Source organism: Myotis yumanensis, unplaced genomic scaffold, assembly GCF_028538775.1.
Source record: "Myotis yumanensis isolate MYYU_CA2020_CCGP unplaced genomic scaffold, mMyoYum1.0.hap1 SCAF_2, whole genome shotgun sequence".
Taxonomy (NCBI): domain Eukaryota; kingdom Metazoa; phylum Chordata; class Mammalia; order Chiroptera; family Vespertilionidae; genus Myotis; species Myotis yumanensis.
In genome coordinates this window covers 164345347-164365381 of record NW_027223753.1, presented here as the reverse complement: position 1 = coordinate 164365381, position 20035 = coordinate 164345347, and the positions used below count along the sequence as shown (strand labels likewise).

The 20035-nt window shown below is 38.8% G+C and overlaps 1 protein-coding gene across 17 annotated transcripts in view; it reads left to right on the top strand.

Annotated features, from left to right (window-relative positions):
* The window catches only part of DLG1 (discs large MAGUK scaffold protein 1), a 274204-nt gene that overhangs the window by 152971 nt on the left and 101198 nt on the right, over window positions 1-20035 (top strand). For all 17 annotated transcript variants that reach the window (XM_070406507.1, XM_070406504.1, XM_070406506.1 and 14 more), the window contains 5 exons: window positions 5859-5909; window positions 8417-8541; window positions 10395-10564; window positions 11491-11627; window positions 16242-16386. In XM_070406507.1, coding sequence (XP_070262608.1) covers window positions 5859-5909; window positions 8417-8541; window positions 10395-10564; window positions 11491-11627; window positions 16242-16386 — 628 coding nt within the window. The remainder of the gene's footprint in view (window positions 1-5858; window positions 5910-8416; window positions 8542-10394; window positions 10565-11490; window positions 11628-16241; window positions 16387-20035) is intronic.

Genomic DNA, 20035 nt, shown 5'->3' with positions numbered 1-20035 from the left:
TTTCTCTGAATGGCTTATTTCACTTAGCATAATGTTCTCTAGGTCCATCCATGCTGTCACAAAGGGTAAAATTTTCTTCCTTTTTATAGCTGAACTAGAGGCTGGGTGCATGAATTCGTGCACTGGTGGGGTCCCTCAGGGTGGCCTGCAGGGATCGGGCCCCAGCTCATGCCCCCATAAGCTTGCAGCCCCAGCTTATGACCCCAGCCCCACCTGGCACCCCGCTGTGGCCTGGCACCACCCCCTCATCTGCTCCACCATTCCGCCTGCAGGGTAATCTATCGGGGTCGCCCCCCCTCCCCTGCCTGGTTCCCTCAGCGCCTAGGAGCCAGGTGGTGGCCCCACCCCGCACTGTCACCACTGGTCGCCATTGGTGGGGCGATTGGGCACCCGCTCGCACCCACGTTGGCCTGGTGCCACCCTCTCACTTGCTCCACCATCCCACCACAGTCCCACTCTCATGATGTGATATTAAACCAGCACCAAGGACATTTACTATGTATCTACCTTTTCAGAAGGCTTAATAGTGAAAATCTCAAATTCCTTAAAGTAGAATCATAAACTCACAGTACAAAAACTTTACATATTAACCCCAAAAGGCCATATAAGCACACTCACATGGAAATGTTTTCCAGAATAAAATTTCAAACTACTGTATTTAGAAATTAACAATAATAGAGCCCAGTGTAACAATTTTGGGATTTTGCCAAAGCTATATGCTGAGGAAAATTTATTAACTTTAATGGACATTTTTAAAAATAGAGGAGAGTAATAAGCATAAATGAATCAGGCATTCAATTCAGGCAACTTTTTAAATAGTCTAAAGAAAGAATAAAGAATTGACAAAAGCAGAAAGTAATAGCATAAAATTTAATAGATTAATCAGTAATGTTAAAACTATTTCTTTGACAAAGACTGATAGACTTTTAGGAAGTCTGAGCAAGAAAAAATAAAAGTGATACAAATAACCTTTAGAATAAAAAACGTGATATAGCTGCTAATATGGATTTTATTTTTACTCATAAAAATGACTTTCGGTCAAGTTGTCAGCAGATCCTTATGTGTAACCCTACTGCAGTATGGATGCATAGAAATCATAATTTATACATACACATGTGTGCATTTATAATATATAATCTCAAAGCAAGAAAAAAATCTCTTGTGAGGAAGAAGAGAAAGTAACAAATGAGTGTTAATCCCTTACAGCCATAAGCAATAAGAACCCCAAAAGTAGTAGAGTTGGGTTTCAAAAGTCCTCAAGAAAAAACTGCTAGCCCCTGAATTAGACTTGGATTAAGGGTTACTTTCTTATAATATTGTGAGGAAAGTAAAGTAGCTTACATAATTTAATTATTCTGTCATTTCATTATTGTGTTGCTGTATAGCAAACTAACCAGAAACTTAGTGGCTTAAAAAACAACAATTCATTATTGCTCATGATTTTCTGGGTTAACTGGATGGTTCTGTTTCACATGTTATTGGCTGGGACTTTTAAAAAGGCTGGAAGATCCAAAATAGCCTTATTCACATGGCTGGCAATTGGTGCTCATTGCTGATTCGGGGTGCACCTTGGTGCTTTTGGTCAAGGGCTTTGATTCTCCTTTATTTGAATCTCCTCATAGGCTGAGCTTCCTCGCTTTATTTATTTATTTTTAAAATATATTTTATTGGTTTTTTACAGAGAGGAAGGGAGAGGGATAGAGAGTTAGAAACATTGATGAGAGAGAAACATCAATCAGCTGCCTCCTGCACACCCCCTTTTGGGAATGTGCCTGCAACCAAGGTACATGCCCTTGACTGGAATTGAACCTGGGACCCTTCAGTCCGCAGGCTGACGCTCCATCCACTGAGCCAAACCAGTTAGGGCATCCTTGCTTTATAGGTGCTGGGTTCTAAAGCACTGTTCTAAGACAAATGCAAACACTACAGAGCATCACATGAGCTAGCCTCAGAAACTACACGACATCATTTATGCTACAGTCTTTTTAAACAAAACTCTTCTAGGATCTGCCTAGATCCAGGGGGAGGGGAAATTGAAAGCATCTCCTGATGATAGGATAGGTCAGTCACATTGGAAAAGAGCCTGTAGGATGGAAGGTTGTAGGAATCTAGAGAAATGCAGTTTATCACAATCCTTATTTGACTTATTAGAATTAATACTTTTCCCAGACTTGTGTCACAAGAAATATTAAAGCAATGATTTGATTCCAAGGACAATTCACCCTTCACCTAGTGGCTCTTGTTGTGGGAATTACTTCTTCCAGGAAGGAATAAGGAATAAATTGGAAGGAATAAGAGAAAGTGCTTGGTTTCTAAGATGTGAGCAAGAACTTGAATGGTAAATCAAATTTGGGCGTGAAATGTGTGACGGGAAGCACGAAAGTAACAGATGCAGAGGTGGGAACTTGCAGTATATATAAAGGAAAGAGCAAATCATTCACATTTGATGGTATGTAAAGCTCATGAAGAGGTGAGATATGTATGTGAAGAATGAAACTGTGTGATAGATTGGCACCCAAAGTGCACATTCCTCCTCTAAAGTCACCCCGACTATCCCACTGTTTCACTGAGAGGACCTTTGTATGAGTTTCTGAAAGTTCTAGAGGAAATGTGTTATTAGACACTAGAGGCCCAGTGCCCATGCACCATTGGGGTCCCTTGGCGTGGCCTGCGGGGATCATACCTAAACCAGCAGTCCAATGCAGCCTGCCACTCCTGCTCCTGCTCATCCCGGCCCCGCTGCACCTGCCGCTTGGTAGGCTCACTGTCACTGCTGCGGTCTCCGGGCTGTGGTGACCAGCCATAAGCCCTGTATCTGGAGCCCATTGGTCAGCTGAGCAGCGCTCCCACTGTGGGAGCGCGCTGACCACCAGGGGGCAGCTCCTGTATTGAGCGTCTGCCCCCGGTGGTCAGTGTGCATCATAGCTACTGGCTGGTTGAATGGTCAATTGGTTGCTTAGGCTTTTATATATATAAACTAGTAGCCCGGTGCACGAAATTCGTGCACTGGGGTGGGGGGGAGGGGCCCCTCAGTCTGGCCTGCACCCTCTCCAATCTGAGACCCCTCAGGGAATGTCCAACTGCCTGTTTGTGCCCACACTTTTAACAGATAACAGCTCCATTGTTGTTTCTTTCTTATGCTTAAAACCATTGGAATTAGTAGGTATTCAAAGTGTATGTAAATTTTGGGGGGACACCCTGTATATCTCTAGTCAGCGGTGAAATAAACCAACAGCAGATTGGGAACCCCCAGACAGGGAACCTCGCTCACTCCCCACATGTCTCCCCACTTCACTTTCCACCTTCGTGGGCAGCAGGAGAATCAACGTTTTCTCTCATTAATTCGGAAAAGCACGTCCTGTCATTCGCTGCCCAGCAGGAGTGCGCTAGGCCCCAAGCAAGTGAGGCCCAGTCAGGGCAGCCTTCGCTCATGGGTGCTGGCACCCAAAGTGCACATTCCTCCTCTAAAGTCACCCCGACTATCCCACTGTTTCACTGAGAGGACGGAATTCCTCTCCGCCTCTGGGTTCTTGATCTTGAACGCTGACTGAAGGCACCTCAGCGAGGGCCGCCCTAGCCCACCAGGTGTGTCTGTCTGCATCTGCTTCCGCCTCAGCACCTGCATTAACCCCCTAGAGGTGATCTCGTAGCTGCACTGGCCTCCGTGGGAACAGAGCATCACCACTCCACCCTCTCACGGTCATCTCACAGGCGCCCACCCTCAGCACCCAGAACACCCAGACACTCTCCAAAGGACGTGAACGCATCAGAGGGGATGTGTGCAAATCCTGTGGGGATGTTAGACATGCCGGGTGGATGGAAGTGCGGTGGAGAGGCGGGGGGAACTTGTGTACGCCTTGGTTTGCAACTGTTGCAGGCGGGGGAAGGTGACAGTGTGCTGGGGGATGTTCGCATGCCAGAGGGGGATGTGCACACTGGAGGCCTCTGGCTTTGCAGATCTGCAAACCCCTGTGGTGCGGCCAGGAGGACGTCAGTCTGACCTGCCACGGTGGCTGTCCCTGCGATCCTGCACCTTCTGGGCCAGAAGGTGGATCTTGTGCAGCCACTCCTGGGCACTGATGGCCTGCAGGTGCTACTTCAGCTCAGCACGCTCACAGCTGTCACCACCGCCATGTGGGGAGTACAGGCCGCCTTCCGCCGGCCTGCCTCCCCTGTCCAGAGGCTCTCTGTGCTGCTCACCTGCCCAGAGTGACTGGGGCTGGGCAGAAGCCAGGTGTCCTGCCCTGCCCAACCCCAGCCAATCCGCCCCTGTTCGAGCTGCCGCCCCACCGGGAAGGGTCACGGATCCGGGTCCCGGGACCGCAGACAGCATCAAGCACTGCCTCCCGCCCAGCAGGGTCACAGATCCATGTATTGGTCCCATGGACAGCCTCAAGCACTGCCCCCCGCCCGGCAGAGTCACAGATCCGGGTCCCAGACCGCGGACAGCCTCAAGCACTGCCCCCCGCCCGGCAGGGACACAGATCTGGGTCCTGGGACAGCAGACAGCCTCCCGCGCTGCCCCCCGCCAGGCAGGGTCACAGATCTGGGTCCCGGACCGGGGAGAGCCTTGCCTGCTGCCGCCCGCCTTCAGTATGCAAATTAGCCGCCATCTTGTTGCTTCAGGGTGGGGGTCCTGCTTGGGTGCCTGGCCAGCCTGGTTGAGGGGCTGAGGGCCGTTTTCAGGCTGGTGGGAGACTGAAGCTCCCAACCTCTCCTTTTTTTCTTTTTCTTTTTTATTCTGGGATTTATTTACCTTCTATGGCTGTCACTGGAGCTGAGAGCCGGCTTTAGCTCTGAGGCCCAGCTGCAGCTCTGAGACCTCAGCTGCTGAAAACAGGTATCTGGGTTTGTTCTATAATTGAAACAGTGTTGCAGTCCTGCTGGCTGAAGTCCGGCTGGCTGAAAACAGGTTTCTGGGGTTTTGTTTAGCTTCTATACTTGCAACATTGTTTCTTAGAGAGCAGCTCAGAGGCCGGCAAGGCAGGCGGGGAACCTTGGCTTCCTCCGTCACTGGAGCAAGCAAGCCTCCTGTTTGCTTCAGCTGCCTGGCTGCTGGCCGCCATCTTGGTTGGCAGTTAATTTGCATACCACCCTAATTAGCCAATGGGAAGCGTGTTGGAGGTACGGTTAATTACCATGTTTTTCTATTATTAGATAGGATAGATGGGCTCCAAAAATATCTATCTGCATAAAGCAGAATAATTTGAGCAGTAGAGCATACTAATCTAAGAGATTGGGTAGATTACATTGGCAGTAGTCCTGAGGAGATTAACAAAGGCTTGAACCAAAGTAATAAAAATGAGAGTAAAAGGTGATGGTTTTCAGAAAAACAAGTATTCAAATCAGTAAGAATTGGCAATTGATTAAGATGTGCAGAGAGCCCTAGCCAGCTTGGCGCAGTGGATAGAACTACAGCCTGCAGACTGAAGGTTCCTGGGTTTGATTTCGGTCAAGGGCATATGCCTGGTTGTGGCTTGATCCCCAGTGGGGGGGTGTGCAGGAGGCAGCCGATCAATGATTCTCTCTCATCATTGATGTTTCTGTCTCTCTCTCCCTTTTCCTTCCTCTCTGAAATCAATGAAAATATATTTTTAAAAAAAAAAAGATGTGCAGAGAAAAGAGTCAGAATTCAATTAGCTGAATTCCATATTTGAAGATCATAATACCATGTCAACTCATTAATCACATTGTACTCTTCCATTCCTTAAAACATGTCCCTAAAATTATTAAAATGAAACTTATTTTATTGCTGTCACATTTAACAGGTTTTTATTAATAAATTATGCAAAAATTATGTTTTGCCATTTCAAATTTAAACTCTAAATTTCTGTGCTACTTCTTTTTCCCTCCATTAGGTTAATGGCACTGATGCAGATTTTGAATATGAAGAAATCACACTTGAAAGGGTAAAAACTATTAATTATCTTAAGTTTTTATGCATAAATCTGTTGCTTTAAAGAACTCTTTAAGTATACAGTACTGCTCTTTCATTATAGAATTCAAGGGAATAGATCTTCCAAAAAACAGAGCCATGTAATATTCATTTCTTTTATGAGTTACATATCATAAAATTAGCCTTGGTATTTTCAGAACATGTTGCTTTTCTTTAATAACCTTTTTAAAAATTACCTTTTTATTTAAAATAATTTTAGATTTGTAGAAATGTTATACAGAGTTCCCATTTTCCTGGACTCATTTTCACCTGCTGTTAACATCTTACGTTACTACAATACATTTGTTTCAACTAATGAACCAGTATCGATACATTATTAACTAAAGTCTACACTTTATTGGATTTTCTTAGTTTTGATGTTTTTCTCTTCCAGAATCTCATCCAGGATACCGCATTACATTTATTTACCATGTTTCCTTTAGACTGACAGTTTCTCAGATTTTTTCCATTTTTAATTTAATTTTTAAATTTATTTTTTATATAATAAAATATTATTTATTTTAAGTAAGTATTTAGTACCCTGGTCATTGTATCAATATTCTTTCATAGCAAAATAATAACCATATTTCTAACTAACAAGACCCTATCGAAAACTTATGTACTCCCCTAGTCAGAAAATAACTTAAGGGTATAATTCAGTTGTATAAATTTTCTTGCTATATTTTCCCCTTAAGGATATTAGCATTTAATTGATGCTTTATTTTAGTAAAACCACCCTGTATGACTAGCATTTTGGAGAAATGAAGTGTTCCATACAAGTAAATTTCCTGAGCAGCTGAGTATACAGGGTGGGGCAAAAGTAGATTTTACAATTGTTCGTATGGAAAATAATACAAGGATTAATGAATAATTATAGGAATAAACTCTGTTTTGCATACTCCCAACTATAAACCTACTTTTACCCCATCCTGTATATAAGATGAAAATCCTAGATAATTAGATTTGCTTATATTTGAATCCAGAATAGACTCTGAGTGAAAGTCATTTACATGTATAATAGATATTTATTGCCTACTATCTGAATATGGATCTCCTATTCAAGTGAGGTAGATGACTGATTAACTTTCAAGTAAGCATAGTATTAATGTATTGTACATATTTCAATGTGGTGTTCTGTTGTTGGGTTTTTTCCCAGCCTTATTGAGATAATTGACATAAAATTTTAATTTTTTATCTTACTCATTTTTCATTCTTTCCTAATGCCTTTTAAATTCCTTTATTTAGTCAGGACTGTACATTGTATTTTCACTGATTAAAGAACCGGAATATACTGGGAATTGGGAAAATGTTATTAAAGGGTACACACTTGCAACCAGAAGATAAATTCCTGAGATCTAATGCACAGCATAGTGATTATAGTAAATGATACTGTCTTATGTATTTCAGAATTGCTGTGAGACTAGCTTTTAAGCATTATCACCACAAAAGATAAATAATAACTATGACATGATAGAGGTGTTGACTAAAGCTACAGTGGTAATTAATTGCAATATATAAATGTATCAAATCAACACATTGTACACCTTAAACTTACACAGGTATATGTAAATTATATCTTATTAAAAAGAAAATAAAAAAAGAACCTGAGTACTTGCATAACTTGATAAACTCACACAACCTATTGATACTATTGCTGTGATTCTAGTAACTCTTGAGGAGTTGAGACTGAAAAAAAAATTTTTTTTAAATAGAATTTTAGGGCACATCATAGTAGAATGACTGTGTAAGCTATTTAATACTAACAGTTAAATAATAGGTCCAGATATGTTTGCTTATTTGAATTGCTGAAAGCCAGAGATGGAAAATTGCAAAATAAACATTTTAAAAATACCATTGCTTAGAATAATTGTCCTTAGAGACTTATAGCAGTAAAACCCGTTTTTCAAAGAAAATATTCAGAAATCCTATATGTAAAACAAGCAAAAAGTAGCACTGCTTTGACAAAGTGATGAAATAAGCTGCTGGCAAAGTTAGCAGAAGAAAAGCTCCACCCCCTACCCCTTTCTTAAAAGACTAAAATAATATATTAGTTTTACCTACTCAGAAATAATAGCAACAAAAAGAACAATCTCAGTATTTTTCTCTTAGAGACATTTGCCTTACCCAACATGAGCGAGGTACAGTCTAAAACAAAAGATCTAGTAGTGATACCTTTGCAGAAAGGTGATTAATCCAAGGACAAATTGTAAATACTTATAAAGAAAAAACCGTAGACTAGACTCCAAAAGTGTACTCAGTACCTGTTCTTCAGTCTCACCTACTCAGCAATAATGCCTCTGAATTCTTCATAGAGAGAAAAGGCTTTCCTTGTATTTTTTAATTTAGAATATTCATATTCCCTGTATAGGTACCTTTATGAGTTTGTTCCCTGTGTTAGTACAGTTTCTAGGCCCTATAATGACAGAAACCTATCAATAAAGATAATTATTATTCACTGGGTTTTTTTTCCTCTATCCCTAGGGAAATTCAGGGCTTGGCTTCAGCATTGCAGGAGGTACGGACAACCCACACATTGGAGATGACTCAAGTATTTTCATTACCAAAATTATTGCAGGGGGAGCAGCTGCCCAAGATGGAAGATTGCGGTATGTTTTGCACTTTATATTAAGATACTGAATCCACTTTGTGTATTTTTCTGTAGGCAAACTGAACAAGGCATAAACACAGAAAGAAACACTATCACAATAATTAATGTAAGGTAGATGCTCAAATAATGAGTGAATGAGATAATTGTGCTCTAAGCATTGTTTCTTCTCTCATTTAGGAATTTAATTTTGTCTTTCTATTTTCACATAAATTCACAAAATTTTTTATATTTTTTGGGTATGAAACATATATATAAACTTATTTAAGATACAGGGATCAGATATCTCTGAGTTTGTATTTCCTACACAAAGAATAAAGATTATGTAAATTTAAATATATTTTATTAATTGAATAGATGAAAATAACAGTTATTTAAACTCTTGTTTAAATTTAGTGTTCCATTTCAGAAGGTATCTTTAGCATACCTAGCTGTTTCCTTAGGCCATAGATTATGGGAATTTTATTCACTTGTTTATGATATATATACATAGTGGCAGTTTTAGGGTAAGGAATTTATGTGGTCTGTAAAAAAATCTTACTTTAAGGTTATTCGTACCTCATGCCATTCTTCAGTTTCTAAGCTTCTCACTGGACATGACAGGTGGTATATTAACTTAATTCTATTAGATATGAAATAAATAATTTGACCATTCATATAAATGTAGACATTTATTTCCTGATTATGTTACTGACCTTTTATTTGTGTTTCTGATATGTGAATATTAATATGTCCCATTTGTTTCACTAAGGAAACATACCTATAGTATTGACTCTAAGGTATCATTGTCTTTGGATTTAGCATTTCTTTTCTCTAAATATTTATTTTATTTTATTGTTTAAAGTATTACAGATAATAATACATATGTCTCCTTTTTTTTTATTCCCCCCCATTGACCTTCCCCCGGCCTCCCCTACCCCCCAGCACATGCCCTCACCCCACCTCCCCAGTGTCTTGTGTCCATTGGTTATCTTTTCTCTAAATATTAAAGTTAATTGGATATAGAATCTTATCAGGATTAATTATTAATATTTTAATTATGTTTTGTTCCCCTTTCCCACCCAACTTTAAATGACCATCTTCCTCTTCTCTCCCAACACCCAAAATGAGACGAGAGCTAGGGCAAAAAATTAGAACTAGGAATGAATCAGACTTTAAAAAAAGACTTTGTTATTAAGTTATTTACATTATAACCTTTTAATTAATATACTAAATAGTATATAACCTTGAACTTTTATAAATCTCAACAAATAACTTATTTTTTTTAAATCTAGTATCTAATTTGGAAAAGGCAATCAAAAAATATTTTGGGATAAATCTCAGTTTTGTCACTTACTATCTCTGTGACCTTAAGCTAGATATTCATTCTGAGCCTCAGTTTTTTTATCTTTGAATGACATCCCTGTTGGTCATTATCTGAGTGGCCTTGGGAAAATTATTTAAACTCTTTGTGCCTTATTATCTTCTGTAAATTAATGATATAAATATGTACCTAATAAGAGTTAAATTAACCACTAAGAGAAGTAGTTGGCATGTGGTTAATGCTAAATAAATATTTGCTATTTTTCTAAAGTATTAAGCCTACACATAATAAGCATACAAATTGCAGTTGTTATTATTCAATATTTTTGTATAATCTATTATTTGTACTGTTTCTTTTGTTGGCCATTGGGAAATGTTTGTGTTTATTAATATGAGTATTTGATACATTGTAATTAAACATGCAGTTTCTTCACTTATATTTTCTCTAGCAAATAATTCTCTTTACCTTAAAAATGAAAAGGCCAACAAAAAATTGGCAAAATGAAAAATTGATATTTAAATTTTTAATACTTAATTTTTATTTTTCCTCAGGGTCAATGACTGTATATTGCGAGTAAATGAAGTAGATGTTCGTGATGTAACACATAGCAAAGCAGTTGAAGCTTTGAAAGAAGCCGGGTCTATCGTACGCTTGTATGTTAAAAGACGGAAACCAGTATCAGAAAAAATAATGGAAATAAAGCTCATTAAAGGTCCTAAAGGTATACATAAATCATACTAAGACAAATTAAGTATAACTACCAAGTTATTTATGACACATTCTAAGATTAACAATACTGGGAACGTACAGAATTTACCTGAATTTTTAGAATTTCTACTATGTTCTACTGATTTTTGTCTTAAATAGACTTCTACTTAAATACTTTGAAGTAATGTATAGTGTGGATATTAACTTGTAATCTTTAATCCATAGTATGTTAAATGCAAGTACAAAGACTAAGTTAAAAGAAGAAAATAGGAATGTATCATTAGCAGTTCATCTGCAATGAGGACTATTAAGATTTGATTTCTGAATTTTGAAAACATGGATGGAATTAAGGATAAATAGAAATATTGATTCTAATTTGTGATTCATGGAAGAGGTGGTACTCCAATGAACAAAATAAGGAATAGAGAGCTACAAATTTGTTTGGTACTAAGCTATGAGATTTTTGAGTTCCATAAATGCATTATTTAAAATTAATTCATAGAATATTGGAAAAATATTCACATTTCTGAAGCTTATTCTGCCCATCACCAGCAGACAATTTTGTTATTTTTTTTCTTAATTGTTTTAATCTCCTGAAGGTATTAAAAGTGTTAGTAAGAAGCAGTTAAGTTCGAAACAAAAGTGAAACATAATTTTACAATGTCTCTTTGAGCTAACCAACTAATTCATTCACAAAGAGACTTTAAGACATAACCTGGGAGGGGGAGACAGAGGAACTTATTTGTAACAGGAGCACTTATAATTACAGTTGTCCCCTGATTGAGAACAAATATTTAGGAATTTAAAAGCAGGTAAATAAATTATTTTCTATTTTAAAAACATAGTGTGAAATTATCACCTTCTGTTTTCCATCCATTTCTTTCTGGACTTTAGTTCACATTTGTTGATGAGATTCTAAGACTAGTGTTTTCCAAACAGGTCTTGGGTTCAGCATTGCTGGAGGTGTTGGAAATCAACATATTCCTGGGGATAATAGCATCTATGTAACCAAAATAATTGAAGGAGGTGCAGCACATAAGGATGGTAAACTTCAGATTGGAGATAAACTTTTAGCAGTAAGTATAAGAAATGTTTTGAAAATTATTTTGATTATGTCTTTTTTTTTTTCTGACAGACTCTGGAGTTTCAACATGCCAAAAATGTTTCAATGATTTAAATGAATGCATACTAGCCTTACTTTAATCAAAACCTGCAAATGATTCTTGGTATTATCTTTATTTTTTATTTCAATTTCCTCTACCAGCTCCCCTGCCTTTTTCTTTTATTTTTCCTTCTATTTTTTGTTGATGGGTTAGGGGCTTGGATTTACAGAATTGTTTAATCATAGCTCTTGGGTTCATAACACAATGTCATTCTTTGTTCAGATGTGACTTATTTATTTAGTTTTATACTTAAGTTAATTGATTGTTTTATTTATAATGAAAACTGCTAAGTCATTACACAACCCAACAATTTGTTATTCCTTTGCATTTTATTTTATTATTTTTGTCCTTTTTATTTATTGGGGGGACACTGGTTAACAAAATTATACCAATTCCACATACACAAGTCTACAACACATCTGTACACTGTATTGTGTGTTCATCACCGCAAGTCAAGTCTCTGTTCATCACCATTTATCCCCCTCTATACCCTCCTCCACCTCCCTCTACTACCCCTCCCCACCAGCAATCACCGCTTTGCATTTTAAAAATTATTTAATCATATATATATATATATATATGTGTGTGTGTGTGTATATATATATATATATATATGTGTGTGTGTGTGTGTGTATGTGTGTGTGTGTGTGTATGTGTGTGTGTGTGTGTGTGTATTTTCTAGAGGCCCAGTGCACAAAATTCGTGCAGGGCAGCGTGGGGGGGGGCGGGTCCCTCCGGCAGTCAGACATCCCTCTCATAATCTGGGACCGCTGGCTCCTAACTGCTCACCTATCTGCCTGCCTGGTCGCTCCTAACTGCCCTCCTCAGTCAGCCTGGTCACCCCTAACCGCCTCTGCCTTGGCCCCTGCCACCGTGGCTTTTTCTGGAAGGATGTCCAGATGACGTTCAGTCTAATTAGTATATTACCCTGTTGTTAGTATAGATAAGTATTTGTCATATTATTCTCTACTTTTCTATATGTATTTAAAATACTCCAGAATATTTTAAGCAAATAAAAAAATGGTCAAGTTGCAGAAAAATAAAAGTATTTCGCTTACCTCACTAGTCACTTCTTCTCATTCTCATTTTGGGTGCATCTTCTCCCTAATCTCTAAACATAAAATGATCCAGACTCAGTCCTTATATTTTTTCTCTTCTCTCTTTGATTTAATGGGTTCATTTGCATATGATAATACTAAGTATTGTTTTCTGAACTTGAGTTTTATTTTTACACACACACAGACACACCCTTTTTGTGCATAAATGAAATATATAAATGTTTAACATTGCTTTTGTCAAAACATTTGAAAAGCCCTGAGATTTTATCTAGTCTCCTTTTTTTTTTTTTTTTTAATATATTTTATTGATTTTTTACAGAGAGGAAGGGAGAGAGATAGAGAGTTAGAAACATCGATGAGAGAGAAGCATCAATCAGCTGCCTCCTGCACATCTACTGGGGATGTGCCCGCAACCCAGGTACATGCCCTTGACCAGAATCGAACCTGGGACCTTTCAGTCCGCAGGCCGACGCTCTACCCACTGAGCCAAACTGGTTTCGGCTATCTAGTCTCCTTTTATATGTCTTCAAGAGTCATCTCAAATTCAATATATCTATTAATAAACTTCTAAGTACTTCCCCCACTCATTACCCTCAACTCCTTCTCTTTGCACGTTCTTCACATCTCATTACATGGAAACTTTATCTTTCTATTTGACCAGGTCTAAAACTTTAGGATAATCCTCTTTCTTTCACACTACACATTGAATCCCTTAGCAAATCTTGTCAACTCATTAGCTATCTAATGCTGCCTAAAAATAAAAATAAAAAAATAGTGACTAAAACAATAACAATCATTTACTTGCTTACACTTCTGCAATTTGGGTAGGGCTTGCCAGAACAGCCTATCTCTACTCCACATAGTATCAACTGGGGTGGTTCAGCTAGGGCCAGGGATCCACTTTGAAGTTGGTTGGCTCACATATGGTGGATAAATTGTTGTTGGCTGTCAGCTGGTAGCTCAACTGGGGCTGTTAGCCAAGTGTTTAATTCTCTAGTGTCCTCTCCACATGGCTAAATTGGACTTCTCACAGGATGGTAGGTTCCAAGAGGGACATACCAAGAGAGAGCCTTCCAAGAAGACAAGCTCCAGTGTGTGGCATTTATCAACCCTCTCTTTACATCAGTTACTATTATGTCATTGGCTAAAGCTAGTTACAAGGCCAAGCAAGATTCACTGTAGGAAGGGATTTTACAAGGGTATGAATACCAAGATGTATGGCTCATTGCAGGCCACCAAAGGAACAATATACCACAGCTATGTATTTCAAAATGCAAGCAGTCCTCACTATACACAATAATTTGGGACCATAAAAATTATTATGCAGCTGAAACCCTGAAAGGCAATATTAATAATCAGTAGGGAAAGTTATGGTTTGACAAAAATTTAGAAATTTTTGTCAAAACATGAAAACTCTCCTGTTGATTATAAAGGTACAAATTAGGACAATAAAAAGTATACTAAACCAAATATTTGTTTATTTAGTACATTCTAATTTAAGACATTAGAAAAATTTATAGTATTTCTTTGCCAAAAAAATTTACCAAAAAGAAGAGCAATCTAAGCTTAAAGCTAGCAGAGGGAAGAAAGGAAATACTAAAGATTAGAGCAGAAATTAATGAAATAGTCAGTAGGGAAACCATAAAGAAGATCAACAAAACCAAAACTGGATTCTTTGAAAGGTTAACAAAATTGACAAACATTTAGCTAGACTGACAAAAAAAAAAAAAAAAAGACTCATTTCTAAAAGTAGGAATGAAAGAAGAGACATAAGGGAACACTTTTATTTATGAACAACTATATGCCAACCAACACATTAGATAACTTAGATAAAATGGATAAATTCTTAAGAAAGACACAAAGTACCTCTTCTATTCACTGTTGCACTGATAGGACAACAAAGAATGAAAAAGACATTCAGATTGAGAAGGAAATGTACAACTGTATTTGTAGGTTATGTCAATGTATATAGAAAATCCTATGGAACCTAACGTAACTAATAAACAAGTTTACCAAGGTTGTAGGATACACCATCACCACCTAAAAATCAATTCTGTTTTTACACAGAAAATAGATGAATGGTGAATAAATAATTGGAAAAAAATCTCAACTTGACTATTACCAGTAGAAATACAAATTTAAATATAGCCCTGGCCGGCTTGGCTCAGTGGACAGAGCGTCAGCCTGCGGATTGAGGGGTCCCAGGTTCAATTCCGGCCGGGGGCACATGCCTGGGTTGTGGGCTTGATCCCCAGTCGCGGGGTGCAGGAGGCAGCCGACCAATGATTCTCATCATTGATGTTTCTATCTCTCCCTTTCTCCCTTCCTCTCTGAAATCAATAAAGAAATATATTTTTTTTAATTTTAAATATAATTGATGTACAAATTAAAATGCACAATTTTGCAGGCTCTATTTATACGGTAAATTGATAATATTCAGTGTTTGCAAAGGTCTGAGTAGAAGAACAGTTTAAATAATCTATTAAGATTGGAATGACTTAAAAATTATAATAGAATTCCACAATGAGGTACTGTACAATAGTTTTTTAAATGAGATAATTCTTTGTGGCCCAACATGGAATGATCTCTAAGATACCTTATATTAAAAAACAAGTTGCAGAACAAAAACCTTACAGTTTCAGTTTCTTTAAAAAAACAAAACTAAAATATACCTACACACATTCCTCAATGCCCAAGAGTGTGTGGGAGCCCTAATCAAAGGATTAGGCTGGATGTTCAAGGACAATTTGCCATACGCATGTGCAAAGGCAAGGACACAGCAGTTTTACTGTATGCATTGCCCAGGCATATGTTTCTATAATCCAAATATTGATGTCACTATTTGGCAAGAACTCTCTTTTGTCCAAGTTGCTATAAGAGTGTGTTGCTGACCAGCAGGTGGCTGGCTCCTATGTTTGCTGTGGCTACTTTGTGAGGCTGCTTTTGCGTGGCTGCTTTGTGGGGCTACTTTGTCTGATGGCTCCTTGTTAACAATGGCCACTAGGTCTCCAAGAAAGTCTCTTATCTGCCTACCACTTCTCATATCTTCTCTGTTTAATACCCAGCATTCAAGGGGGTACAGCCCCTAGCAGAAAAGGACTTGTGCTCCCACAGTTGGCATGATCAAGCATGATCAAGGAGGAACTTACTCCCACAATTGGCCCAGCAAGCAGGGTTCAGGAGTAAGTGCTCTGACAGAGTGGAAGGAAGAGTTCAGTCGTGGGGATTGGGAAGAAGAGGGCTAGAATCAAAATTGGCTATTTCATTAACATACATAAACAACTTCACTTATCATAAACAACTTTCTAATTTCATAGACAATAAAAATGGGTATTTTCTTTCCACACACCTTTATATTCCTTACATCAATCCCATATTTTTCTTATCTTTGATGTAAATATTTACCACCAAAAAAGCAGAAAGCAAGTGAACGTGTTTTAAAACAAATGTCTTGGTGATTTTCTTTTAGGTGAATAGTGTGTGTTTAGAAGAAGTTACTCATGAAGAAGCAGTGACTGCTTTAAAAAACACATCTGATTTTGTTTATTTGAAAGTGGCAAAACCTACAAGTATGTATATGAATGATGGCTATGCACCACCTGATATCACTAACTGTAAGTCCCTTTGCTTTCATCTATGTTATTGTTGCCTTACTTTTTTTAGTCTCCTTGTAGTAAACTCTTTTTTTTTTAAATCTTTATTATTGAGAGTATTACAGATGTCCCCCTCTTTCCCCGTATAGTCCCCCTCCACCCAGTTCCAACTCTACTCCAGGCCTTCACGACCCTATTATCTGTGTCCATAGGTAATGTATATATGCATATAAGATTTTTGGTTAATCTCTTCTCGCTCCCTTCCTCCCCCCTGTCCTCTGAGATTAGTCAGTCTGTTCCATGCTTCCATGCCCCTGGTTCTGTTATATTCATCACTTATTTTCATTAGATTTCTTGTTCGTTTATTTTGATTTTTAGATTCAGTTGTTGATAGATATGTATTTACTGCCATTTTATTGTTCATATTTTTTATCTCCTCTCCTCCTCCTCCTCCTTCTTCTTTTTCCTCTTCCTCTTCTTAAGGATTACCCTTCAACATTTCATGTGATACTTGTTTGGTAGGGATTAATTTCTTTAGCTTTTTCTTATTTGTGGAGCTTTTTATTTGATCTTCAATTCTAAATGATAGCTTTGCTGAATAGAGTAATCTTGGTTGTAGCCCCTTGCTATTCATCACTTTGAATATTTATTGCCACTCCCTACTGGCCTGCAAAGTTTCTGTTGAGAAATCAGCTGACAGTCATATGGGTACTCCCTTGTAGGTAACTGACTGTCTTTCTCTTGCTGCTTTTAAGATTCTCTCTGTCTTTTGCTCTTGGCATTTTAATTATGATGTGTCTTGGTGTGGTCCTCTTTGGATTCCTTTTGTTTGGGGTTCTCTGCGCTTCCTGGGCTTGTAAGTCTATTTCTTTCACCAGGTAGGGGAAGTTTTCTGTCATTATTTCTTCAAATAAGTTTTCAATATCTTGCTGTCTCTCTTCTTCTGGCACCCCTATAATTCATAAGTTGGTTCGCTTGAAGTTGTCCCAGAGGCTCTTTACACTATCTTCATATTTTTGGATTCTTTTTTCTTTTTGCTTTTCCGGTTGGGTGTTTATTACTTCTTCTTATTTCAAATCTTTGACTTGATTCTTGCGATCCTCTACTCTGCTGTTGGAACTCTGTATAATATTCTTTATTTCAGTCAGTGTATGCTTAATTTCTAGTTGGTCCTTTTTCATATCCTCGAGGGTCTCACTAGATTTCTTGAGGGTCTCACTAAGTTTATCGGCGGTTTCTAGAAAATTCTTGAAAAACCTTATAAGTGTGGTTTTGAACTCTATATCCAGTAGTTTGCTTTTCTCCATTTCTGTCATTTGTGACCTGTTTCTTTGTCTCCGCATTTTTTATGCTTCCCTGTGTTGATAGAGTGGCTTTCTGTGCTAAGTGTCCTATAGGTCCCAGTGGCTCAGCCTCCCCAATTACCTGAGGTGGACACTCTTGGTGCACCCCTTTGTGGGCTTTGTGCACAGTCTTGTAGTCAAGCCTTGATTGTTATAGGTATCACTGGGAGGAATTGACCTCCAGGCCAATTGTCTTTGAGAATCAGCTGTGTCTACAGTGGGAGAACTTCTGTGCTGGAGACACCCTTCTGGGGCAAGACTTGCTTCAGTGGGGCTTTGGTGCTCACTGAGCCTGCCCCCTGAGTGTATCCCTTATGGATCTGAGGAGTTGTAATCTGTATGGTCCCACTCTGACCACTGGTACACTGGCTCTTGGATCTAAGGAGGTGCTAATTTAGCCTCTGCCTGAGGCTACCCACAGGAGCTATGGAGAAATCTGCAGATTCCTCTTCTTTGTTTGGGGTTTGGATATGCCTAGATGAGGCCCAGCTGTGAAGCAATGCAAGCAGCTGTGGAGCCTTGGGCCTTCTTTTGGAAGTTCTGGGTCTCTCTGACCCAGCTGCAGTTTGTTAGGTAATTTTCAGATTGCAAAGGGCCAGGCCTTTCATATGCCAAAGCCTCTGCGCACAGCTTGGGTGGAGCGGGGTCTCGGGATGGAGCAAACAGCTATGGCTGATCCTCAGTCCTACCCTAAGAGGCCCCGCGTCTCAGTGTCCCGGTAATCACTGCAAGCACCTCTGAGAGAAAGCCACCCTGAAGTTCCGACCGATGCCAGACAGTCCAGTTTCTCCCCGTATGAGCCTGGGTCCCCAGAGACTCACCCCGAACTGGAGTTCAGAGCAGTCGGGAGCTTGAGACTCCCTCCTGATTGAAAAAGACAACCGCGTCCTCAGTTGCCAGCCCTTTTCATGTGTGCCTCCGTACCTCTGTACTTTACTTCCGCACCTCCTCTGAGTCTCAGTGTGCTTTTCTCTTTCCTTCTAGTTGTGGAATTTCCACTCAGCCAGCCTTCCTGTGGTTCTGGATGATGTCCGTTTTGTCTTTTAGTTATATTTTTGAAGTAGTTGTTCGAGGCAGCAATTTCCAGTGTTTACCTATGCCACCATCTTGGTTTCTCTGTAATGTTCTTGTCTTCTCATTTTTAATTTACATTCTCTTCCACTAGAAGACCTGTGAAACTTTTGATTTGGCCACATATCTCTTACCACTTTTACTTTGCAAGTTCTACTTGCTTCTTTCCCAAACTTGGAGTGTTTGGGAATTAATCTTGATATCTAAGGACAATAAATTAGGCTTTCTTGTTTTATAATTCTTCAGGAATCTCTTAAGCTGTGATTTTGGTTTTGGAAATAGCGTTGTGTTATCTGATCCTTTTGGGGGGCTGTCATTTCTCTATTAATTTTTTTAAATATATTTTTATTCATTTTTTACAGAGAGGAAGGGAGAGAGATAGAGAGTTAGAAACATCGATGAGAGAGAAACATCGATCAGCTGCCTCCTGCACACTCCCTACTGGGGATGTGCCCGCAACCAAGGTATGTGCCCTTGAACGGAATTGAACCTCGGACCCTTGAGTCCGCAGGCCAATGCTCTATCCACTGAGCCAAACCAGTTAGGGCTAATTTTTAATTCCTTAAAAATTAATTTTTAATTTTCTGTTCTTAGCTCTTGCTAGAATTACAACCTATATATAGTATTTATTATTATTTAAATAAACCAATAGTTACTTTTTGGTTAGTTTTTAATTTTCACTTTTTATTTAAAATGTTTGATTGATTTTAGATAGAGAAATATCAGTGTGAGAGAGAAACATTGATCAACTGCCTCCTGCATGCCTCCAATTGGGGTTGGAGCCTGCAACCCAGGCTGTTCCCTGACCAGGAATCTAACCAGTGACCTTTGGTACATGGAACAAAGTTCAACCAACTGAGCCACAACAGCCAGGGCTGTTATTTGCTTTTATGGTGCTTTTGCTTTATAGGTACACTTAAAAGGATAATTATAAATTGGATTGACAGATCTGAGCTAGTGTCCGGGCGTAGACATTTTTTGATACATCTTAGAGCAATTTTAGGTTCACAATAAAAATAAACAGAAGGTTCAGAATTTCCATATACCACCTACTTCCATACACACATAGCCTGCCCTGTTATCAACATCACCCACCAGAGTGGTACATCTGTTACAATTGATGACCCTACATTACCACATCCTTATCTAAAGACCATAGTTTCATTAGGGTTCACTTTTGGTGGTGTACATTTTGTGGGTTTGGACAAATGCATGACATATCTACCATTATAGTGTCATACAGAGTATTTTCGTTA